General features: G+C 35.7%; 1 protein-coding gene, 1 long non-coding RNA gene and 1 pseudogene across 3 annotated transcripts in view; 1 reads left to right on the forward strand and 2 right to left on the reverse strand.

The window, feature by feature from the left end:
* The window catches only part of LOC143730748 (NACHT, LRR and PYD domains-containing protein 12-like), a 277613-nt gene extending 264514 nt beyond the window's left edge, over positions 1 to 13099 (reverse strand). The window contains exons 1-7 of one of the 2 annotated variants that reach the window (XM_077221318.1): positions 12800 to 13090; positions 6009 to 6122; positions 5464 to 5568; positions 4621 to 4722; positions 4347 to 4431; positions 3866 to 4061; positions 1881 to 3771 (exon numbers count right to left, since the gene is read on the reverse strand). In XM_077221318.1, coding sequence (XP_077077433.1) covers positions 1881 to 3771; positions 3866 to 4061; positions 4347 to 4431; positions 4621 to 4722; positions 5464 to 5568; positions 6009 to 6052 — 2423 coding nt within the window. In that variant the 5' untranslated portion in view covers positions 6053 to 6122; positions 12800 to 13090. Of the gene's footprint in view, positions 1 to 1880; positions 3772 to 3865; positions 4062 to 4346; positions 4432 to 4620; positions 4723 to 5463; positions 5569 to 6008; positions 6123 to 12799 lie in introns of both variants that reach the window. The other variant, XM_077221320.1, reaches the window with a different exon arrangement.
* A 635-nt stretch (positions 13100 to 13734) lies between these two features.
* Positions 13735 to 17039, reverse strand: LOC143730817 (uncharacterized). The gene is made up of 2 exons (XR_013200655.1): positions 15573 to 17039; positions 13735 to 14318 (listed from the first exon to the last, which is right to left on the reverse strand). It is a non-coding gene; the product is annotated as an uncharacterized LOC143730817 (long non-coding RNA).
* Positions 17040 to 17402: 363 nt separating this feature from the next.
* Positions 17403 to 17519, forward strand: LOC143730828 (5S ribosomal RNA; annotated as a pseudogene).
* Positions 17520 to 26156: the final 8637 nt, after the last annotated feature.

The following is a 26156-nucleotide window of genomic DNA, read 5'->3' on the forward strand; positions in this document are numbered from 1 at the left end:
TACAATTAAATCTGAGATTTCTCAAAGGCAATCAGGTGAAAGAGACAAATTTAGCAGTCTAGCTCCATAAACTCCCATTCATTTTGCACTCAGGGCGATCGCCCCCCAGTGGAACTCTGGTGGAACTACAACCAAAATTCAGTACAATAGGACTTAAAGGGAGTGGCCAGGCTCTCCGTAGACGGGCTCTGATTTTATCCTAAAGAGCAGGCAAACTTTCTTTCAGGATAAATCTCTCGATATGTCCAAATGTAGGCCTATTGTTAAATTAGCTGTATTTAAAGGTTTTCATATATAGGCTATATTTTTAATTTGATTTGTTCAATTTTTAGTGTTTTAACATTTTCAACATTTAGAGTTTTAGAATGTTTGAGCAGTGTGTTTGTCAACAATCTGGCATTATCTAAACATGAACTGTTGAGGAAACGCGTTCATGCCAACTACACGAACGTGAGTGAGCAGCAGATACAGAGCTCTTTTATTCTTGATCAGCCTCGTTTTGTTTTAAGGTGAATTCAACAAGGCATTCTGTTTCTTTTAAGCAAAAAAGGCTATAAATTTGTTACAGTTGTTTTTTGTCATTGGTGACACGCAGTGACATACAGTTTTATTAGCTGTATGTTTCTATCCTGAAACATTTAACATTGACAGAGAGCCGACGCGAAAAGAAACTTGCTAAAGAGATCCAGCGCGTCAACGAGAGAGAGGCAAAGATAACATCTATTCTTAATTTATGCTGTTTTCTACTATTTTCATTTTGTACTGATTTAATTGTAGCCTACACAGCAAAGCTGGAAATTCTTTGGCAATACAAATTTAAAATGTCGGAAGAATAAGATTCTATATTTCTCATTTTTCCTCGCAAAGGGAATAAACACTCAATCCAACCCTGTTTTACATAAATAAATAAACCGTCCTGATTCTTTATTTAAACCTTGAAAAGTATGATAAGGTTATAATTGCATTGTTTTTTATATTGAAAGCAATACTATTTAGTTAGTCTATTATTTTTTGTAGCCAAGTCAACAAAATGTTAAGTGTATTTTCTGAGTTGTTTAATGTAGGCCTATTGATCCGTTTTGAAAAATGATTTCGTTGCTATGGGTATCACTGTCAGTCGTCTCATTTCGTGAATGAATCACACTACAATAATTTAGCAGATTAATTCTATTTAATTCTTAAAATAACAAAGAATGCTAAAACACAACTGCTGCCGACTAACATCGGTTAGCAAGTGCTGACAATGTTTAAATTAAACAATAATTTTGTGTAGGCCTAATTTGTTTCACCGTTATTTTAATTTGTTAGTATATTTTTTAACTGAAACAAACTATAATAGCCTACGTATTAGCTATATAGATGCATAACCTGAGATTATAGAAAAACTGGGCACACAATGTGTTAACGTTTAACCTACTTTGCTTAAATTGGATGCAATAATTGAAGCCTACATTTGTTTCAGTTCTAAATTTGTACTTTAATTTCAGTATTTTGATTTAAGAAGTCGTTTAGCTAAAATGTTTCACTTGAATTTATCAGCTACCAGTTCTCAACATGCCGCGGCAGATTACACAATAGAGAGAATAAACTGACACTTTCAAAGTCTGTGATTGTAGCGTCTCTTAGCGGTAAAAGGCAACAAATACACACCACAATTTTACCGCTGCGGTAAAAGTATTATTCTGGTTGAGTACCAACTGTATCTTAGTATTTTTGAAAAATTTACTAGATAAAACAAACATAAATAGTGTGCTTCGTTCTTTGCTAACCGAAGTTCATATTTTGCTGAAAATATGTGGTATATGATTAAGAATCACTATAGAGCAGTGTAGATAAATGAGATGAGACCAAAACATGACTAATTACATTAAATGACTTACAGAGCTCTTTTGGAGGTTTTGATGACTGCTGATAATCTAATAAAACACTCGTCTGATTTCTTGAATTTCTGAAGCTCAAACTCCTCCAGCTCCTCCTCTGATGTCAACAACACAAAGGCCAAAGCAGACCACTGGGCAGGTGAAAGATCAGCAGATGAGAGACTTCCTTTGCTAAGGTGGGTCTGAATCTCGTTCACCAGAGTTTGATCGTTCAGTTCATTCAGACAGTAGAACAGATTGATGGATCTCTCTGGAGACAGATCAGATTCTAATTTCTGTTTGATGTACTGAACTATCTCCTTGTTGCTCTGGTCATTGCTGTCTCGATGTGTGAACAGACCTCGTAAGAGTCGTCGAACTATCTTTATGTTGCTCTGGTCATTGTCATCTAGCTGTGTCAATAAACCTCGTAAGAGTCGTCGATTGGACTGGAGCGACAGACCGAGGAGGAATCGAAGGAAAAGGTCCAGGTGTCCATTGTCACTCTCGAGCGCCTTGTCCACTGCAGTCTTGAGCAAATCAATCATGACTTCATTTTTGTTTTTCTGTTGTGCAGAGTCATGAACAAACACACTTTTCTTGTTGATGTCAAGAAACAGATGTGCATAAAGGGCTGCAATAAACTCTTGAATGCTCAAGTGAACAAAGCAGTACATGGTACCAAGAATGATCCCTGTTTCCTCCTTAAAGATCTGGGTACACATGCCTGAGTACACTGATGCCTTATAGACGTCAATACCACAGGCTTCCAGGTCTGATTCATAGAAGATAAGGTTGTTTTCTTCCAGCTGATGAAATGCCAGGTTCCCTAGTGAAAGGATGGCGTCTTTATCCCAGGGAACATCTGGTGTGTATTCTCCATCATACTTTCGTCTGCTCTGCTGGATCTGAAAGCGGAGAAAGTGTGTGTACATTTGTGTCAGAGTCTTGGGAGTGTCTTCAGTGTTTGATTCCTGCAGTGTTTTAGAGGCGTCAGACTGATTGTTTTTCACATAATTTTTTTCCACCTCTAAAATGTTCTGGAGAACAGTGGCTGAAATCCAGCAGAAGACTGGGATGTGGCACATGATAAAGAGACTCTTTGATTGTTTAACATGGTCAATGATTTCATTGGCCATTTCCTTATCTTTGAATCTTTTTCTGAAGTAATCTTCTTTCTGTGCGTCACTGAATCCTCGTATCTCTGTCACACGGTCGATACAGTCAGGAGGAATCTTACTGGCAGCTGCTGGTCTGGTGGTGATCCAGATGAGAGCAGAAGGAAGCAGATTTCCCTTGATGAGGTTCGTCAGGAGAACATCCAGAGAGGCTGGTGACGATACATCAGTCAACGTCTCATTACTCTCAAACTTCAGAGGAAGACGACATTCATCCAATCCATCAAGGATGAACAGCACTTTGAAATTATTCCTTTTTATAAGGTTCAGTCCTTCTGTCTCTGGGAAGCATAGAGTTATAAGACCCATTAAACTTTGTTTTTCTTCCTTGTTTAAATTCATCTCTCTGAATGGAAGAGGAAATATGAAGCTGATATCTTGATTTTCTTTTCCTTCAGCCCAATCCAGAACAAACTTTTGCACAGAGATGGATTTTCCAATGCCAGCGACTCCTTTTGTCAGTACAGTTCTGATCTCCTGATGTTGTTCATGTGCTTCAAACAAATTATTGCATTCAACGGGTATCTCTTGTGCTTCATGATGCCTGGAAGCAACTTCAATCTGTCTGACCTCATGTTCAGTATTGACCTGTTCACTGCCACCCTGAGTGATATAGAGATGTGTGTAGATGTTATTCAGAAGTGTGGAGTCACCCTGCTTTGCAATTCCTTCAAACACACATTGATACTTCTTCTTTAGGCTAAATTTAAGCTGACGAGTGAAGATCAGCTCATCTAAACACAGGAACAACAAACAGACAGTTTTAATCTTAATTTTCTCTCATACATTTATAGGTGTTAATCTGCCAGATGGTCATGAGTCTCTGACCTTTTAGAGTATCAGCAGCTTCATCTTGCTTCATCTCTCTCAGGTAGTGTAGTGTGAGATCAAGAGCTGCTTCTTTAATATTGCATCTGTTCTTATTAAAGTCCTCCACTAAGGATTGTGTGTTCTCGTTTTGTAATATTTTCTTAAACTTTTCCAGCTCATTTTTCAGTAAGGTGATTATTTTGCTCTCAAGATCCTACAAAGCATAATAAAAAATAAAAATAAAAAATATATAAAAAAATAAAATAAAATAAAACCGTACATCTATATTCATAAAAAAATTAAAGTAAAAACACAAACATTAATTAGCTGTAATTATTAATAAATAAAAATAAACTTTTCACATTTCATTCTTATTTTATGGGTTCTTAAAATCAAAAGTAAATAGTCAAAAATAATTAGAAATGACAAAACATGATAAATAATCTATTTTTTATTATAATTATTAAATATTTATAAAAATGTAAGATTTTTTTTTTACCTGGAAGATCCACGGGAGATTCTCTGTGAAATGCTTGTGTTTCCTGTGAGTCTGGAAATCTGAATCTAATGTTTCATATTTAAGCCTGTTAGCAAATAAATTAAAAAAAATCTAAATACTGCATTTCCAGGAAATATATTACCGAAATCTCTAGTAAATGATTTTAGCAAAATATACTCTAGTAAATATTTGAACTATACAGCTTTATGCTAATTATTCATTGATACACTTTCTAACACAGTCTGTGCCCAAAAATAAGAAACGCATGAAATACCCTTTGGTTGGTGATGGTGTTTCCTCACTGAAGTTTGGTTGGTCACCACCTTTTGAACAGTCACTCTTCACAGCCACAGAGCTGGACACATGTGAACTTGAACTATCACGGATGAAACAAAGAACGGAGAGAAAAAACACTTCACTACAGGAGATACTTCAGTCCCATTTTAAGAGGACATTTAATGTTACAAATGGTAATTAAATACAGTATAGTCGTGTATTTGTCCCTCTCATGACTGGATAAATGGTTTATTGACTTTCCAATGCCGTTGCCGTTGATAATAGGAGTAAGCAAGTTTAGCGTACAAACAGAGTCCATGCAGACGGATGTAGATGCAAACAAATGTCTTTCTTTATTACTTGTGCTCTATTAAACATGATCTCAAAACTTGTCTTAAAACTTCTTGTGGCCTTTCCTCGTTGATACGTACACACAAAGCCATACCCTGTGGACAGCATAAGAAATCCACCTTGCGAGTCACTCTGCTGTGCGGTCAAAAAACGGTGTGCTTCCCAATTACCAACGCACACACTTGTTGCTCAGGTGCTCTAATTATACACAGCCACAGCACCATCCAGTGGACGAAAAACGTTACTATCCAACAAATGGCTCCTACAGATGGATTTATTCATGTTTGGTTGCATGATATTTTCTGGTTAATGTATCCCCCTAGTGGCGTTATGTGTAATTGTGTTACTGGAAAGAAGATCCAGACTGAGTTCAGTAAAAAGGAAATCAGACTAGCGGACATTGTTTTCTGTGAATTATAGTTGTATTTAGTTAAGTTACATCACATTGTGTAGAAATTATAACTCTATAATGTAAAAAATATAAAAATACCTTTTGATAGATGTCTTTTTCTCACTGAAGTTCGGTAGGCCATCATGCTTTGAACAGTCACTCCTCACAGACACAGAGCTTGACACATGTGAGCCTGATCTTTCACTAATAACAAATAGAGACAAGAAAAAAAAATATTACAGTAGTTCATCTGTGTCTGATAACGGCACAAACTCTCTCTAGTCCTTTACAGACGGAATGCTGACGAAGCATTTGCACAATCATTACTGTAAACTTAAATTTTTTACATTTTAATTTTAAAAATCAATGTAAATTTAGCCTATAACACTACTTTAGTACTGCAATGTAACACTATTGCTGAAGGAGAGGCAGAAAATTTTGATTTAGACTGTAAATATTAATTTTCCTTCAGATTTAAGATGTTTATCATCTACCGGCCACAAAATAATGATATTTTATGCTATTTTTTAATTAAGAAGTTCTGCAAAGCATTTGCAAATATAAAACAATGCTTAGTTCTTCACAGGAAGAATCTAAAACTTCAGTAGTTTAGAATGATTGTGTGAAAACAGACGCAGTCTTACCTCTGTTTCTCCGAGAGACTCATCTTTCCTCGCTCCTCTGACATACCGCAGCTAAACTAACATTGAAAACAGATCAGCACTGGTTTGTGGAAACAATCAGTCGTTCAGTTTGACCTGGAGATGGCAATATATGTTCCTGAGATTAATAACATGGCAGTCATTCAAGAAAATAATGAAGAATGTAAAGTTAGCAACAACAACAAACACTATAACATAAAGTGAGTCATGGCTCTAAATGTAGTAGTGAATAGACATTTACACTGTGTTAAAATCATTGAGTGGGAAAATGAACCCAGTTTGTTACATTCTCTATTGCAGTTTAGTATCATTTTACAATCATATTTAATGTTTTATTAATTGTCGATTGTTTTGTCACTTGATCATTATTTCAAATTCACAGTATATTTAATCATTTTCAAATGCTCCCCTCAATATGTGTATCATTCATTCAGTGTTTTTTTATTTAATATTGAAAGTAGAAAAATTAGAAAATGGCTCATTTTTCATTTATAAAAAACAAAAGAATTCAGCTTGCTTTTTCGTTCAGGGGTAGAAAAATGCAATACCAAACAGCATGGAGATGCCAACAGACACTATACCGGCTGCCTTAACCTTACAGCATACAGATACAGATCCATTAAGAATTATTAAACACAGAAAAATACAAATTAAATATAAAACATTTTGAAAATGGCGACCTGAAGGCGGCTCGAGATCATCAGTGAACAGTTCCTCTGTCAGAGTCAGTGTTTGTGTCTGTGCTTGGAGTGACGTCTGATGTCCATATGTACATAAATACCACTGAGCCTTGCAAACACCTAAAACACACTAACCAGAAATGCCACCATACTGAAATGTGCTCGTGGAAAAGCTTTCAGAGCAGCGAGAGCGCACATATGTAACCGGTCCTACTCAACCTTGTCCGAGCGGTATTCGAACCGAGACTCCAGGATGGGAACTGGGCGCGCTAACAAGGACACTGAAGACCACAGTGAGATTTACACGCACAGCCTACGTATACCATGGACTGGCACTTTGCCTGTATACCATTGTAATCATTTTTACTCTTTACTGGTGAGATATTTGTTTGCTTTAATCAACACATACAGACTAGTCCTGACTTCAGCAGTGGCTCGTTTGGGGCTGATAGAGAACATTGCCCATTTCGGACTTGGAGAATTCTCAAACTCTTTATTCATTTTTGTGCCCCTGTATGAAAAAATAAAACATGCATTTATGTTTTTCTTTTTCTTTTTAAAGAATGAAGAAGAAAACCTGAAAAAAGGAGCCATTTTCTCCTTTTTCTACTTTCGATATTAAATTAAAAAAGGACTCTCAACGAATACCAATAAAATCAAAAACCTTTCCAAAAATCAAAAATCAAATTTTTTTAAAACACACCCAACATATAAAACAACAAAAATAACAAAAAATAATAATGATAAAAAATACATCTATGCATTACAAAAAATAAAAAAGTACCAATGTTTCCACAGTTTAGACTGATATTGTGTAGTGCTAAACCTTATATTTGATAGACCCAGGGTTTCCCGCAGCACTTTGTTACTAAGGCGGCTTCCTAAGCAACACACGCCTGCCGCCTTAACTACGTCGTCAAAAAAATTATATGAGCGATATCCGCCGAGTTACTCTGTCCTGTTTTCTCCATTTCAATATTTAAATATGTGATAAGCCTTCGTGTTCTTTTCAGTCTTGTAATCAGCGCATTCTTCCACAGCGGCGCCAAGCACGTCAGAACAAACAGAAGACATGGTGTGTGTGTGTGTGTGTGTGTGTGTGTGTGTGTTCATCTGAGCCTCATTGGTCTGTCACTGCTCGTCAATGTCAGAATATTTGAGATGACCAATCAAATCAAAGTAGGCGGGCTTTATGTTCGCAGCGCGAATTTTAGTAGAGAGCGACTCATAGACAGGAGCGACTCGACGCACTTCAGTTTACGGTCGATCAAGTTAGAGATGATTTAAGTTGCTAAACTAAACATTACCTATTTGACTGTTTTTTTAGGTCATAAATGTTAAACGAATCACAAAAATAATCAGGCAAACTAATAAACTTTTGTCTATTTTCGCCATTTTGAACTGAAAATAGACCACTGTGTGACGTGACTCATGTAATGTAACCTTAGCCTAATAATTAGTTTACTGTCACTGTGAGGGGACAAGACACATTAACCAGGGTAACTGCGGGATCTTAAAAGCATTGAAAAATAATCTCAAATTAAGGCCTTACAAGCCTTGAATTTGGTATACAAAGTCTTGGATTTCGTTGCAAAAGTATTATATTTTTTTTATTACTATTTAGAATTAAGTTCAACTACGACAAGCGTAGTTTGTCGTCTGAAATAGGAAAGTTTCAGTTTAATCCGCTGTGGCCACAAATGCCAGAATTCAATAATTTAACCCGCAAATCAGAGCGTTTCTGTTAAAAGAACTTGTTTTCTACCCGGTCTTTTCAATAGTAGCTGGCAACCATGCGCGCGCGCTCTCTACACTGCTCAAGAAGCGCTGATGATCTGAAAACACAGACAAGCTGGAGTTCAGCAATCTTCATTTGAGATTTTCAACTTAAATTGAAGTGTCATTCAGTCGGTCTATGTTCTGTCACGAGCCGCTTGCGCTGTTTGTGCTAAAAAATGCAGGCTGATATCCAGCAGTGTTTTTAATGTTGATGCAATGTTACCCGAATATCCACACGATTTCAAATGTGACATTGATTTAATACAACAGTTAAAAAACAAAAGGGTAACATTAAGTGATTTACTACATTTAAAGCAGTATAGTCAGGCTTATTGCTCTATTTTGCAACGAAATCTGTGGCTTTGAACGAATCGCGAGATTCAATGAATGACTCGATCACACATAAAGACAATGAGTTACCATCACCTACTGGCGATTTTAATACAATATTTGTATTAATATTAAACGATTTTTAACATTGCCTATTTATTGAACATTGTTTTATTTAATGAATTATTTATTTTTTAAAGGAATTACAAAGGTAAAAAAATGAAATGGAAAAATTGATTAAAGGGGGCAAATATTGTCCCTTTATGGAAAAGATGTGACTGCAGTCTAAGTGGAAGAGGGGTACGGCACTCTAAACAATTGGAGAACCACGGATAACATTACTATCAGATGTAATGTTATTACCTTGACAAACTAAAAAGATATAAGACTCAAGTTTCAGTATTTGTGTTAATTTGTGTGAGGAGTTATGCAATTTCCTCCTGGACCCCCGACGACACCCGTCATCATCATTTTAAGGAATCATCATTTTTGCATCATTTTAAGGAACTTGAAGCCTCTGTTAGCTAGATATTCTATAATTTGTCCACAAATGGGCAGTATAAAGTGGTTTACAATATGCTTTGAACAGTTATGTCTTCACTAGGCCTGTCACGATAACACATTTTGACGATAAGAAATTATTGCGATAAACGATAATATGGATAATAAACGATAGTATTGTCGTTCTGAGACCATTTTCATCTAAAATAATGATAATGGCATAATAATGCAGGTACACCTTTTCAAAGATCAATAAACTTTTATTCCTAAAGACTATTTAACACTGAAAACGGAAAACATTTTAAATATCCGTTATAAATGAACAAAACAACCAAAAACAATAAAAGCAATGGACTCAGTCTTAATTATAAATGGCTTAGGAACTATACTATAGGCTATTTGGCTATTTTATTGGTTTATTAAGTACAAACAGGTGAGTTATGAAAAATTGAGTGTGAGGGATTTGTTCACTTCACACAAAAATATCTTGGAATGTGATGGCTAACTGTAGTAGCATTTAGTCCACTGTCTGTCTATAATAGCCTAATTTAGAGATCAATTTTTAGACAGTTCGACAATATACAATACAAAATTAAGCAATTCCAATATGAACCCTCAATTCAATTGACACCAAGATCAATGAAATGAAATGAAATCAGAATCACATCTGTGACAATAAATCAAGTGGGCCCACACACTCATCCATGTCTCTCATTCAGTCACAGTAAATTGTTGCAGGTCTGTGACGTGGTTTGAGAGCGTGATGGCCAAAAAACAAATAACACACACACACACACACACACCAAAAAAAACCACACTGGCCGCTTCAATTTAAAATGAAAAACAAAAATAGTTTAACTGCATGTGCTTGGTAGTAGGCTACTCATGGTAGTATATCCAGTTGCAACGAACGTCAGACACAACTGTAACCCAGATAGCAAGGTGACATTGATTAAATGTTGAAATTCCATCAGAATCATCATTTTGGTTGAGGTTGAAAATTCAGTGCTAAATAATATTGGATCAATGTTGAAAAATCAATGCTAAAATAATATTGGAACAATGTTGAAAATTCAATGTTAAAATAATATTGAATCAATGTTGATAATTCAATGTTTTTCAGTGTTGAAAAGACAAACATTGAATCAATGTTGATTTTTGGTCAGCTTAAATTTCTCCACTGGTTGCCTAGACCATTGGTTCCCAACAGGGGGGTCGCGGCCCACAAGGGGGCCTCAGCGAGCTCTGTGGGGGGTCGCGTCATATTTTGAAAAGTTTGGAGCAATGAGCATTAAACAAAAGTCCTTAACTTTTTCCTGTTCAAAATTTATATATTGAGCGAGTTCATCATGAATCCATCAATCCGTGTTTTTGTCTTATCCTGAACCACTATGGTACACCTATAATAAGTGTTTACATTGGGACTATTTTACACTGGCTCGGATCGCTGCCGCTGCGGAGTAGCCCAGTATCTGCGTGACTCGTCATAGACGTACATAGAGAGAAGTAGTTCCGGCTACAATGTTCTTCCGAAAGACGCATTATTCCGTTAATAAACGCAAGTTTACTATCGCTCGCTAAAGCGCCAAAAACGTAAAAAATAAAGCCTCACATTGATAAAGCCTCACAAATAACGTGCAAGTATTGAGGCCCCAGACAGCAGTCATTTAGTAATATCCTATATTCCTTCTTTTTTTACCTACACACCAGTGGGAATATTTTTGGTTTTGCATTTCAAATAGGGCCAATATATAGGCTTCTCCTAGGCTTACGTTTTTAAATTACAAAGGGCCTACTGATGTTTTTGTTATTGTATTTTCAATATTATAGGCTATTATTTGTGCATAAACCTATCTGGTTATAGTAAACATACCATTTGTTTGAAAACAACATATTTTGTCATCCTTGCTGCAAGCTTACAAGAGCGATAATATCATTAAATGTGAAGGGGGCCCTAAAATATTTTATTGGGAAAAAGGGGGTCTCAGACAAAAAAAGGTTGGGAACCACTGCCCTAGACAATCCTAACATTGGTTGCCAACAGCCAATCAGAAAGCGCGGCATATCAAGCGCGAAACAGACAGACAGACAAAGCATTCGGGCAACGACAGAGTGTTTTTTTGAGGTAAGTTAATCTTAAATCTCAATCTCAATTTCATTTCTCATTTTTATTTAACTATATTTTTTACAACTTGTTTGCTTTTCCTGAGTCGGTATAAACTGCGATGTTAAATGTATTAGTCACATGAACGCGCGCCGTGCACAAACCAACGGCCAGGATTTTCCCTAATAATATATTGAATTTCAATTTGTCTTTTACCAAACGTCATTGCGGGTAAAACCAACAGTGGGTAAATTGTTAATTTTCATTCTAGGGTGAACGTAGAATTTGCCTGAGTCAAAAAAGGCGCAAAGAAGCGGGAGCTCATCACGCGAATGGGAGATGACGGCAAATATCATTTTTGTATTTCAATAATAGCTAACTATAAATAGCATTTTTATAATGCATGTTATATCTTGTTTTATTTTTAAAGCATGCTATATCTTTTAATGTTCTTCTGTAAAGCAATTTGGTCTGTTGTAATACATAAATAAAATTGAACTTGAACTATTTATCAGATTAATGTTTCATTATTTCTTACCGTAGGCCTAGTAGGCCTACTGAGCTGTTTTTGTCTTTGTCACAAAATGCCATGTTTTTTTTCTGAATGTGATATTTCCTGTTCCGTTTTGGGGCCATAAATAAATAAATTTGCTTGAAGGATGTAATGACATTTTGATTAAAAAACATATTTAATGGTTACTGTCTGAAGGAGTCATTTAAAAATTCAAGCATAGTACAAGCCTAATAAACTAGCATAGAATCTTGCTGTACATAAAGCAAGATTGATTTTATATTGTTTCTATGTTGATTCAATGTTAAATAACTGATTTAATTATGGTTGAAATAATATTGATTTTATGACCATATTGATTGATTTTTCATCGTTGAAATAACATTATTTCAGGGTGCAAACCTGATGAAAAATCAATGTTAAATTTCAACATTGATTCAATGATCTTTTGGTTAATGCATTAACATTGATTCAATGTAGATTCAATGTTGGTCTGCTATCTGGGAAGTTACAGGGCAGCGCGTTCAGTCAGCTAACAGTTTAGCAGAACCAAACTTATTAACCTTTTGCAGTCTCTATTTCTATCTGGGCTACAAAAACCCCACAAAACATATGAACAAACGTTCACATTATCTGCCTGTCTAACTGTAAATGTCTGGTTTAAAAATATTTTCGCTTTTGCATAACAAAAACAACAGCATAAACTGGAAGCGAAAATGTAGAAAAACATTTTTCATGAACTTATAGGCCTATAAAATATTCCGATTTCCTCTTTCTAAACTTCAAATTTAAATCACACTTACATAAAGTATGAAATCCGTATTTCATTCCCCCAATTAATTGTAAACTAGAAAGTATAAAAACTTACTTGCAGTCTTGTCCACTCAAAAGTGAATTTATTAGTATATTAAAAACGAATTGTTCTGTCCTTTATGCTTGTGGCCTGTCAGCGCGCGTCACCAACATATCCTCAAAATCTCTCGCTGCTATTGGCGAATTGTGGAGGAAATATACAGAAATGGCCGATAATGTTTAACTTGGTTGGTGCTAAATTAAAAATCTGGGACACACATGAATCAAATACAATGAGCACCGTTTTCTCTTGTTATCTCCGTTTATGTGTTTTCCAACCACTTTCGTTTTCGTCTTCTTCTTGTGTTTTACTGGCGGGTTTTGAACCAGCTGAATATGTGCTTACCGCCACCCGCTGGAGCGTTATTATGATTTAGCATTTAGTGTGAAATGTCTGAACTTACTGTATAGCAACTTTAAAGCAGCTTTAATGTTTACTCTTATGTTTGTAACAGTTTGTAACTGCTCCCCAGCAAACACAGAACGTTCCCCTAACGTTCCCGAATGGTCCCATGAGGTTATTTTTTTGGGAACCAAACAAGAACGTTATAGGAACGTTCCATGTAGGTTATTTTTAGGTTCCATTTTTATAACGCAAGGAGAACGTTCCCAGAACCTAAATTTGTTTGCTGGGCTTTTACCTAAACTCATTACTTCCGACTTATGTGCCATCCAGAAACTTGCGCTCTGTGGCTGCATTGGATGTTTTATGTTGATTCAACTTGCAGCCTTTTTTAAGTATATTGAACACTTTAACATTACTTTATACAAACGCAACAAAATCAAGTTGAGTTAACTAATAGTACTAGTATTACTCAGTTAGAGAAACCTACTTTTCTTGGTACAGGTAACTTATTTATGGGTTGCTACAAGTAACCTGTACTCATTTTAATTAGGTTTTATGAACTTTATTTTCTTAGTAAAATTAACTTAATCATATGTGAATAAACATTTAAATATATTTTTTTTATTGTCAATAACAATTACAAATTCAATTGAAGAAGAAAAAGATGAGAAGATAGATTGAAGACAATATTCAATTTATTCAATGTCAACCAGTGTCACTTTTAACAGTGACTACAAAACAGCAAATAAATGTGCCTGCACATGTACACTCTAATATAAAACAAACACTGTAGAAGTGTATTTTCAACCTGTTCTGAACAGTACAGTGAAATATCCAAACTGCCCAATCTGAAATGTTTGGATCAAGGTAAATGTGAGCCATAACATCACATTGCATCACACTGGAACTGCAATGTCAAAAATGACATGATGATGGTTTAGGACGCACAGGGTCCAATCTTACAAAAAGCCTCTGATATATCTCAAGTATACACCAGTTTTGAGGGATACTTGAGGTCGAGAGCATAGGTAAGTTCAAACAGGAGGCAGCATGCTTTCGACAGGTCTGGCACACCTCTGACTACAGGCTGTCCTTATATGATAATCCCAATCGTGTCGGGGTGATGGCACATGTACATTTTCAGTGGGCAACTGCCAAGCTCAGCGCAAACCTCTGTTTTAGCCCGACTCTATTGGTGGAGACAAAAAAGAAACAAGAGTTTGGTCAGACAAATAGGAAATGAGATGAATATAGCAGACAGGTAGAAGAGATAAGACACAAAGTCCAAATTGTACTTTTGTTGCTAAAGGTGGTGGATACAAGACGGATACTGTGACTAGAACATGTGACCAGAGTGAAGTCTACCATGACAATGCCACAGAGTGTGGGTACTAAAATATCAGGATCCACTAGCATGAGTGTTGCATTTCTGGTTCAAAGGATGCATTACAATAAAACAAATGCAATTGTCCTTGCCTGTACCTGATTGGTCATCACATTACTGTTAATTAAGCTACAGAGTTTAAATATCTTTCAAGAGCAAACGTAATCACCCCATATCATCACAATATTAATAAACCCACTAAGCAAAATTATGTCCAAAAGATATCTTTTCAACATCTTTGTCACAAAGACGTACATTGAAAAGACATCCACTGAGGAGCCAGAATGAAAGTTTTTACGTCTTTTTTTGAGGTGTTCTGAGGTGTTTTGAGGAAGCTCCATTCAAGGTTGAAAAATAGTTCAGATGTGGACAATGTGGAAAATTTTCAACATCATTTAAGGTCTCTTTTGGACAATTTATACTTATTCTAGACCATATAAACACTCTCAGGATATATTGAATTAAAACTCACATTAATTTCAATGTATTTTCCATGTGTAATTGCAAAGCAATACACAGACAGTGAAGTTTCTTTTCATGATTTTTGGACAAACACGCACTGACACCTTTAGACAGCTTAGCATCTGTAATTTATACATATTTGGATCGTGAGAGAAATCAGATTCGAACCAGGGACCTTAAGCTGCCTGCCTTAAGTAGACAGTAATGATTTCATGATTTTTGGACAAACATACACTGTCTGTGAGTTGCTTTGCAATTAGAAATTACGTTGAAATAAACATGAGTTTTAATTTAATGCATCCAGAAAGTGTTTATTTGGTCCAGAAACAGTTTAAATTGTCTAAATGAGACATTCAATTACATAAAATATGTCCACATCTGAACTAGTTTTTAACCTTGTATGGAGGTTCCCTGAACGTCTATTGGACTTACAGAACACGTAAAAGACGTCATAAAATTCACTCTGGCTCCTCAGTGGACGTCTCTTCAACATACAACTTTTTTTGACAAAGATGTTGAAAAGACGTCTTTTGGACATAACTGTGCTCAATGGGACAGACATAAAAATAGACAAGTAGTTTTAAGCCCAATACATACGTGGTGGACACTGATGAGGTCTTCCTGTATCTTCCCCATGTACTCAATCAAGCATCTCAGGGCCACTTCTCTCCTTTTCTCCACAGAGGCAGATGAATCCTGTCAAAAAGTATAATCTGATAAAATTGTAATTTAATCTATTCTGAAGTTTGTCTTACCTGGATGTGAAGCTCGAAGACCCCAGGTAACAAAAGTGCTTGAAGACCAGGAAAATGTTAGATGTTAGAAATAAGGTTAAAAAATCAGTTCTAAATGTAACTTCTTTAGGTAATAGGTTCGAAATAGTTTAAAAATCTAGACCAAAAATCTGTCATTAATTGACTATGCAGCATTAAAATAATGTGGATCAATTCTCTAAAATCAGACAGACTACTAAACATACATCTCTACAGTCTAATCTGTGCATCTGCTTTAGTAATGCAAAAGTATAATAACATAATCTCTGAGTCCTGTCAAAGACACACAACACACAAAACAAAGTGTTGTCCATAAAACACCACATCTTACTTTCCCTTTACTTGCCCGCACAACTATTGCCTGAAGGCTCGAAATTGCGACCGTTTCGATCGCATATGATCCAGAAATTTAATCTGTGCAATCTAAAAATATAACTCTAGGCATTTGTGCAACTAATTATTACATACGTAACTTGTATGCGTTTTTAAACACTGCTATTGTCTGCCGATCGACCACACTGTGCAGCCATCTTAGCTTAGCTTACCATGTGTGCAGGATAGCTAGCTATACAATTTGCAAACCTAACCTCAGCTCCCTAGTGGAGTAAGCGATTTTGCGTGACTTTAGTTTACATCACCAGTCATTCGGCTAAATTTGCTCAACTTACCGTGTTAATCAGACCCTGAAATTCAGATCCGCTGCAGCGACCAAAACAGTTGAAGTGCCGAGGAAGATATTGCACCTGCCTGGAGTCCCCGCCAGTGAAAAAGGGATAATGCCAACTTATAAAATTTAAAATATTTACGTTTGATGAACACACCTGTCACATCGACAGCTGCTCAAATAAATTGTTCATTGTCAACTCACTTTTATAACATTTATTGGACACAACAACCCCATACAAATAACTACCCAAATAAATTGCGTGGGTTTTATTTAAAATATATTGTTATATAAAAACTGATATATTTTAAGTAAAGAGGAAGTATTTTGATACTTTCTTTGTATAAAACCAATAAAATAAACTAGATTACAAATATTTAAAATATATAAAACCTACTTTGTGGGTGTAGCACTTTTTACAGTGTAGCGAATGTCGTCTTGTGATGCATCATCTCAAAGAGGCACAAAATCTCTTTCTCGGACCTTCACCATGACTGTTCCTGCTGGAGGAATGATCTGCCGAACTCTAACAGAGCTACTGAGTACACTATGATGTTAGTAAACAGTAGATATTGAGTATTGAGTAAGTGTTGATCTGGTGTTGTTCTGAACAGCTTCAGTTCGTCTGTTAAAGTCACTAATGTTCTGCTGATGTAAATCACTGTTAATAAATCAGAGATGATTAAATGAGCAGCTGATGGAGTTTATCAGATCTGAGTTTTACATTTAACATTCAGACTCTTGAAACTCTTCAGGAAACAATACGACTGCGTCTCAAATCATATATTCTCTCATAGATATTGCTTTGAAGAAGTTATTACTTCACAACTGTTAAAAAGATTCTTTCTGTGAATGTAGATTTATTTTCATCTTAGATCGAAATTTACTAACACATATTCAGAAATAATTGCCTTATTTTACATCTTTTATAGCTTTAAATGAGGGAAACATTATATGGCCTGCAGATATGGTCTGCAGAAACATGAAATGGCCAGCAGCCATATCACCCTGTAGCCCAAGCCTGGTTGCCCACTGAAGCTAAGCAGGGCTGAGCCTGGTTAGTACCTGGATGGGAGACCTCCTGGGAAAACCAGGTTGCTGCTGGAAGAGGTGTTAGAAGAGGCCAGCAGGGGGCGCTCACCCTGTGGGCTGTGTGGGTCCTAACGCCCCAGTATAGTGACGGAGACACTATACTGTGAAAAAGCACCGTCCTTCGGATGAGATGTTAAACCGAAGTCCTGACTCTCTGTGGCAGGGACGTGCAGAGAGTTCCTCAGGGGCAGGGGCTCAAATGTAAAAAAAAGGGCATATGGCATCACATAAATGAATAAATTATATCAAATAGTATATTAAAATAGAAAACCATTATTTTAAATTGTAATAAAAAAATTTCTATATTTTTTATCAAATAAATGCAGGCTTGATGCACATAAGGGACTAATAAAAAAAATAAAAAAGTAATGTGAGTGCAAATGTTTGACCAGTAGTACTGTACTATTAAATTATTGCTGCAAAATTATCAAAAATGTTAAAATAATAAAGTCACCATTTCGCGTGTTGTTGTCAGCCTACACTTCACATATAGGCCTGTACGCCTGGGCTTCTTCTAACAAACTATGATAGTTTCATCAAATGGTAAACGATTTATCAATATGACTAAATACGAGTGACTTGAATACTATACTTACCATTAATACTACCTTTGGTGCTGGTTTTGTGCAGTGATTTGTAGTGAATTAACACCCATTAGTTCAACGACACAGATTCAGATCGCTTCATAAACATAAATTCGTCTGTCCATGTCATTTTAAAACGATTTATTTATAAATGACCGGAAAATTACGCTCCACTTCACATTGTCCGATGAAATTTGAACTTGTTGTGCCAGATGACGATTGGTCGGTGTATTATACACGACAAACAGGCTTCAACTAATTATGTAATATTTTAAAATATGTGATGTGGATTTTTAATTGAATCGACACAAAACCTTTTATTATTGTGAAGAAAAAAAAGTTGGAAAATTGTTTGGTTTATTTTGTTTCCTGCCGTCGAGCCATATTTGGCTCTAGAGTATCGGTTCTCGAGCAGACTGTGGGATACCTATGTTTACACTAGTGCATTTTCATTTTAAAACGCATAGCTTTTGCTACGGTTATGCCTGCCGTCCACACACACACTACTCCGGGGTTTTAGACCCTCGAAAACGGAGACTGACCCCGTCAGTCAAGACCTATTTTTTTACAGTCTATGGTCAAGTCAAGACCGAAGCAAGAAGACACGCGCAAGGCGCAACTTGACGCAAGTGACGCAACCCATAGCAACGCGTTATAGCAACGACACCTCAGACTGACAGAAACGTCAAATAAACGTGAATTTAGGCTACTTTCGTTTTTGCACATTGTGATGTTAATTATAATCAAATGCATTTTGTTTTATTGACCAAAACAATATCATTGATATTTGTTTGAGAAGGGCACTTTTGATTAATTTTGAAATAGGGCAGGGGCTCGAGCACCCAAAGGTGTTGAGGTCCCAGAAAAAGCGCTATATAAATGTAACGAATTATTAATTATTATTATTATTATTATTATTATACTGATTGTTAATACATTATACATCATTGTAATGCATTTATGACTGATATGAGTTTCTGCAAATTGTTCAAAAAAAAGTCTTTGTAAAAGTGATTCTGTCATAAACTCATCATAATCACAGGCTGCTTTATGATATTAAAGCTGAAGCGTCACAGAATTCACTGGAACTGAAGAGATCTTGATTCTGATCAAACCATTCAAACCTTCAGAATAATATCAAAACAGCAGAAGTCATATTTTATAGTGACTTACATTTGACATCTTTGTGTTTCACTTCAATAATGATTCCCTTAAAATGAAAACGTGTTGATTTTCATATTCCCTGATGAACTGAAATCTGTAAGTGTTTTCATTTGTTGCTGTAAAACACATTTTCATCTGTATCTTCTTTAACTCTGCTGTGATTCTGATGATGTCCTGTAGAGGGAGACACGTGACTGACTTACAGGGTCAAAGGTCAATCTGTGCATTATTTCAGAGATTCTTTTCTTTTCACTTTTACGTTTATTTGTATAGCTCTTTCCACAATACATATTTATTAAAAACAGCTTCACAAGAAAATTAAAGTTTCTATACAATTAAGATTAATCTGTTATCAGAGACTGTCAAAGTAACGTCTAAACATCAGAAATGTACAGATAATACAATCATACAGTTACAGTACTTAACGTCACATTTTCATTTAGGCAGAAACAATGAACACATTAAAGATGATTACAGTATATTATCTTACAGTGTTATACAGTATAGTTCAGATTACAGTATATAGATGATAATGTGTTGATTCATCAGCCAATCAGTGATGACATGATGTCATTTCCCTGCATCTTTCTCTTCTCACCTCATGTTTGATCATATTTGATTCATCAGAACGACACTTTACAGCTCGACTGGATCAACAGAGACTGTAAATGAAGAAAACAACCCGTTATCATCATAATTATAATACAGAGACTGAACTGATGATATAGATTCAGATCATGTCACAGATAACATGCACTTCAAATATAGAATTTAAAACATTTCTGATAAAATAGCAAATAATCCAGTCATGGATATGAAATAAAGCTCGTCAGTAAAGATGAGAAATGAAATGTGTTTAGAAACATGTTTGTGACCTGTGAGAAGAAGAGAGATGTAGAATAATCCAGAGTGTTTATAAAATCACTGAATATAGAAAGATAAATCCTTCTTCTGTAGTTTGTGATAGTCCAGATATATTCCTGTCATGCATTCATTTCTCTTGTATTCAGATTCTGAACTAATCTGTTTGGAAAAAAATATATATAGTTAAAATGAAATTTCACACACACACACACACACACACACACACACACACACACACACACACACACACACACACACACACACACACACACACACACACACACACACACACACACACACACACACACACAAACACTCCTTGTCTCTTCTGGAAGAGTTCCAGCATAGTAGATTTGTCATGCTTACAGTGAACTCACACACACACACACACACACACACACACACACCTACACGTTCTCCAACTTCTGTGCAATCGTTCTACAAATAGAAAATGTCCCGCCCAACTCAGGCACTCAGGAACCATAATGATCTAAATGTTCAGAAGTGAGTAAATATGATTTGAGAGGGCGTTCATGTCCAATTTTTAACTGAAACTTGTATTTGCGATCATTCTGATAGCACATGTACCCCAAATAAAAAAAAATATTTTATTGTCCATAAATATTAAGGCCACGACCCTACTTAGGAATGGATGAAAATTACAGTAAGCATATTTTCAGTAGCCATAAATAATCGACAGTCTTGTCTTTATTGTATTATTGTATTGTGACAATAATTTGTGGTATTTAATTTGGCCTCCATCTTCTCATTACTGTATAGCTACTGTGTCTGCAAGTTTTATTTTTGATATAGATATTACAGTTTTTTACAATCGCTATGACAATTTTTTCAATACTTTTAACAAATTTCCTAACTCTTAACACAGTTAGCACTACATCCGCCAGTGTAAGCTATACTATTAACACATTTCTTTTTGCTTTAACACAAAATGCATACAATTAACACAAATTTAAAATGCTTGAACTTCTTTTACACACAAGCTCAAACAAGACCAAAACAATGGATTTTTACTGGCAAATTCCCCAATGCTTTAACACTGTATGTCAGAACAGAAAATGTTATAAACCTAACCTAGGCTAAAGTCAAGTAAACAGCGGTTTATATTGTGAATTGAAACACAAATAAATCCCCTGTATTTTATTATATTGTTACTGAGAAACAGCTGATTGAATTATGCAAATATATACATTTATTTTTATTTATTTTCTTTATTGCAGCAATTCTGTCTCTGTCTTCGTTTTTTCATTACAGTAACCGTTCGTTCTATAAAGCACTCTGAGATGGGTCTATTTTATTGAATTTCTGCAGCAAAAGACTTAAACCACACAAAACAAACATGTAGAGAGGCTTCAAAAGAAACTGCAGTGCAAAACACAATCTATGATCAATACAATATACTGTCTGTTGTATAAGAGAATATACCTGACACATATAAAATAATGCAGTTTCTGTAATTCCATCTGATGTTCGTGTTTTTATGACATTGTGCTATGATTGATTAAATCTTCCTGTTGGACGAGAACATATGTTAGTGTTTTGAATAATCATTTGATTTTGAGACATGTTTGCAGTGTTTTGGTAGACATAGTGTATTGTTGATAGTGTATTATTGTATTTCAAAAACTAGTGTTGGAGTTTAGTTTACAATGTGTGATTTTGAGTATGAAATTAACCGTTTTGCCAATTGTGTGTTGTAGGTGTGTTGGTACGTTAAGAGTTTAGGAAATTTGTTAAAAGTACACACAAAGTATCAACATGAAAAGTAAGTTATGCTGTCACTTGATCTGTTATAACTGAATCACACCTGACTATTGCATTAGAGCTGCACATTCATTAAAGTGTGATGAATAAGGAAATGATTGGAATTTAGGTGGGATTAATGTACACGCCCCTCTTAATCTAAACGAATGAGTGTTGCGTAATTGACTTAAAAAGGTACAGGTGATGTGGGAGGGGTTGATGATCATTTAAGGATGTTGTGAGTACTGCTCGAGAGAGATTCGGGGGAGCTCTCACTTGTGGGGAAACGCCAGACGGCCGCTCGGGATGATTAGTGTCTCCGGCGGTGAAGATAGACAGTCAGTGGGGGGTAAATGTGTCAGATAGTCAGGGACGCGACTTCGGGTTAGGAGGGCTCCTAATCGGTGAGATAATTTCAAGCAATAGAGAGTTTTGGAGAAACTGATACTGTCAGCCGAGTGACGCAACTGAAAGGTTACTGGGTAGCCTATCCTCTTTACTGAACCCCTTACATCCTCTTGAGTCTGCCTGCTGACCAATGGACTGAATAGGGCTTTCCTGTGTATCCTTCTCGCCAGGACGTGAGCTTGTCTGCTTGTGGATCAACATACTGAGCAAGGGGGGTAATGTGTTTTATGAGTTGACATTGTGTTTTAACCATTAATAAAGAGTTGTGTGTTAACTGCCATCCTAGTGTGCTGATCTCTGCCTCTCGTCAACACCGTGCGGTTGTTACAAATGTTTGAGGCTGATGAACAAAGTTTCACTCTCTGGTAAAAACCCACAGATAAAATAGAAAAATGACGTGTGCAGAAATCCCCATGCAAATTCAAGACCCCAAATCACTAAGCAAATAAGTTATGTCGTACAAACATCGTTTATGATGCATACAGAAAACTCAAATGATGAGCAATTTGTAAGTTTGTTACACGTTTGTAAATATGGTTTTGCAAATGACTGTGTATTACTCCACTAGATTTGGTGAACTTGTTGAGATGACACTGTTCACATTCGTTTTGTCTTCACCTAAAACTAAACCCAGACCAACAACAGTGACAGGGTCATAAATCTACCAAAACAGGGTCATAAATCAAGTTTATGAAGGAGTATGTTACAGGTTTTCTGAATCGCTAAAACACTAAACCCCATTCTCTGAACCAAATTCTCAATAGTCTAAACCAATTTGTCGAATAAATCACTCCTTCTGTAAAACATTAAACAAGTTCAGGTAGTTAAAACTCTGAACACATTCTCACTCACTAAAACACATTTTGCACTGTGATGCACTTATGTTTCAAAAAGCTAAACACAGGTAGACGCAAGTTAAACACAACTGCAACACAGTTGTCATCGTTTACACACAGCGACTCAAGATTGTTCACACTTATTTCTAATGATGTGACCAAACAAACTGTACATAATACAAGTCAGTTCAGAGTCCCAACATTTACTCAAAATGTTGCACTGAATCTTGATACCAACAATGAATGGAAACAATATAAGAGGGAGAGAAGGACGAGGATGAGTAAGAGGAAGAGTGTGTGCAGTGTTGTCGTGGCTGGATCTGGTGTAGTGTTTTCCTCTTCTCCTGCAGAGACGACAGTGTCTGAGATGAGGAGAAACTCCTCCGGCCGGATCAACATGAACACATGATCCTGAAGCAGAATAACATCTCTCTCACTGACCCTGATTCTGCAGTTGCACAACTCTTCTGAGTGTACTTTACTGTAACATGCTTTTCATTTACAGTTTTTTACTGTAACCTTTTTGGCTTTGGTAGTTGGGTCACTGTATTTTGCAAATGGTGAATATACAGACATTCGATAGGCCTACTATTCAATATTCAGTACTATACTACACTTGCAGTGGATACAGTATATAATTTATTCCCCATACAACTGTGAGTTGTCATTACTATACTTTTTCACGTAATTGCAAAATTTGTTTACTTTGTTACAATATAATTTTTTTCTGTAACTGCATGCTTTGGATTCTGTGTTCTCCATTTTTGATGTAGTGTCTAACGAATGATCTGTAGTGTTTATAATATTGACTCATGTGTGTATGATCTGAGAGCATTGTTTGATTTTGAGCACAGATAAAATAGTTTTGAGGCAATTGTTTGATTTTGCCAGAAGAGTCAGAGGTTCTGTGAATGTGGTTTGAAGATCTGGTTTTGTGTTTAAGGTACTGAGAAAGTGAGTGATGGTTTCAAGAAATGTGTTTTAGCAATTCAGGAAAACTGTAATACTATGTTAAAAGTTGTATTATGAAAAAAGTTAAAAGCATGATGCTAATAACCTTTTAAAGATATTTTTTTTTTAATATGTTTGCAATGTACTACTGAAAAGGGGAATATATTTCAAATACAATAAAGTACTTTTTTTCACTAGGATACTTTAGTGAACTGAATTATAAGAAAGACAGAACACTGGGTTCCTCTTGTGAACTGGTTTGATCAGAGACACTTTAATGAAGTGTTAAGAAGCAAAACATCTAAAATCATAGCAGAAACACACCAGCAAACCCACATTTTATTAAAAAATTTAACCCAAAGGCTGGGTTTGTCCATATTTGTCCAAAACTACCCAGCATTTCTTATGTATTATGCATGGTTCTGTTTAAGCTCAAGTTTTTCCCCAGACAGAAATATAGTGTGTGTATGAACACGTTCAGGGGAAAATGTGTGTGAACTCAAACTTCAACAACAGAGGATACAGTCACAGTGTCACAGTGTTTTCTGAAGATCCTGAACACGAAACTGGGTCTCTTCTACACACAGCACATTCTCACACACACACTGAGGAAACAGACTGTGTGTGAGTTTTCCACCACTTCCTGTTTCTGTAAAAGTAGATCTAAAACATGTCACAGTTCTCTGTGTCACAAGGTGTTTAATCTAGGCTTAAAAACACACTCTGGTTTAGTTCAGTGTGTGCACCATCATCCACATACATGTGAACTCATACACTAATAGTAATTTGTAACAAGTAATTTCTTAAAATGGTTAATTTTGTTGTGAAATACATTAAATCAATTGCAGGACAATAAGTGTTTTCATTAACAAACATATGTTTAATAATGGCAGATTTATTAAAAATAATAATTAAAGATCAAACATAAATCCAATACAAATTTAGGTTTAGACAAATCGTACAAATTCGTACGAGTGAGGTCGTGAGATAGCGTTGCATTCACACATCACTATTTACATTTGCACAACAGTTAATGCAGTTCTCTAAACAATAAGTACTATTAGTATTAAGTAAAGTTTCATTGAAGGAGAAGTATTTTTACTTGAGTATATTGTATTACTCTTCCATCACTGTTGCGACTGGTTGGCAATCTCGACCGACTTTGTAAAGTGTGTCAGGATATTTCTATGAAAATTTATGTGGTTTTATTAAACCCGGGGAATATACGACATCTCTCGCCTCTCCTCCGCTCCGACACACAGTGTGGTGTATACAACATCTTTTGCATTACAACTAAGTATCTTTCACAACCCCTGATATCCTTTCTCAGTCATTCTCAGACCTGAGACTGTGGGCGTTTAACAACCTGACAAAACGTTCATGTGCAGTTTGCTGTGTGTTTGCTGTGAGAGCATTTGTGTTTGCCACTCTTAGGTAACCCGTGCCTATCTGTGGGTTGTTTTTGTTTTCTTATATATATATATTTTTTTTTTTTCTTGTCATTTATCATTTTTTCTTTGAGAGTATTTGCATTTAAAATCTGTTCCACTTTTTAATATGTTGAATTATTTGAATAAAAAATATTGAAGATTTTATTATTTAGAAACTAAGTTATTTAGCTATATAAGAATACACAATTATTTCTGGTATGAGTTATTTCCTCTAATAGGACTCTGTCTAGGTGACTTTGAAAGCTGCAAGACCTTCTGTAAAAATACCCTGAATGTCAATTCTATTCTGAGAAGTCACATGGTATGAGATATTTACCCACAACTATCTATAGAGTTACCTTGTTTGGAAGAAGATGTATGTATATAACTCTGAACCCAAAAATACTCGGGAGCGCTAGATGAGCGTTAGAGCGCCGTTCGGAAATAAAGTCTAATTATTTCTGACATCAAAGATCTCTGCAAAGTTATTTTTCAGAACAATTGAAACCACTTCAACTGAAGCTGCAGCGCCTGATTATTTAGCCGTTGTGGGTCATGATGTTATGAAGGACTATATATTTGTTCTGTCCATGCATGGTTTAATTTAGTAAATCTTATTTGCAGCACTTCCACAAAAAATAAAAGGATACAACT

This window comes from Siphateles boraxobius, unplaced genomic scaffold, assembly GCF_051911475.1.
Source record: "Siphateles boraxobius isolate OS27281-9 unplaced genomic scaffold, OSU_SipBor_1 81, whole genome shotgun sequence".
Lineage (NCBI taxonomy): Eukaryota > Metazoa > Chordata > Actinopteri > Cypriniformes > Leuciscidae > Siphateles > Siphateles boraxobius.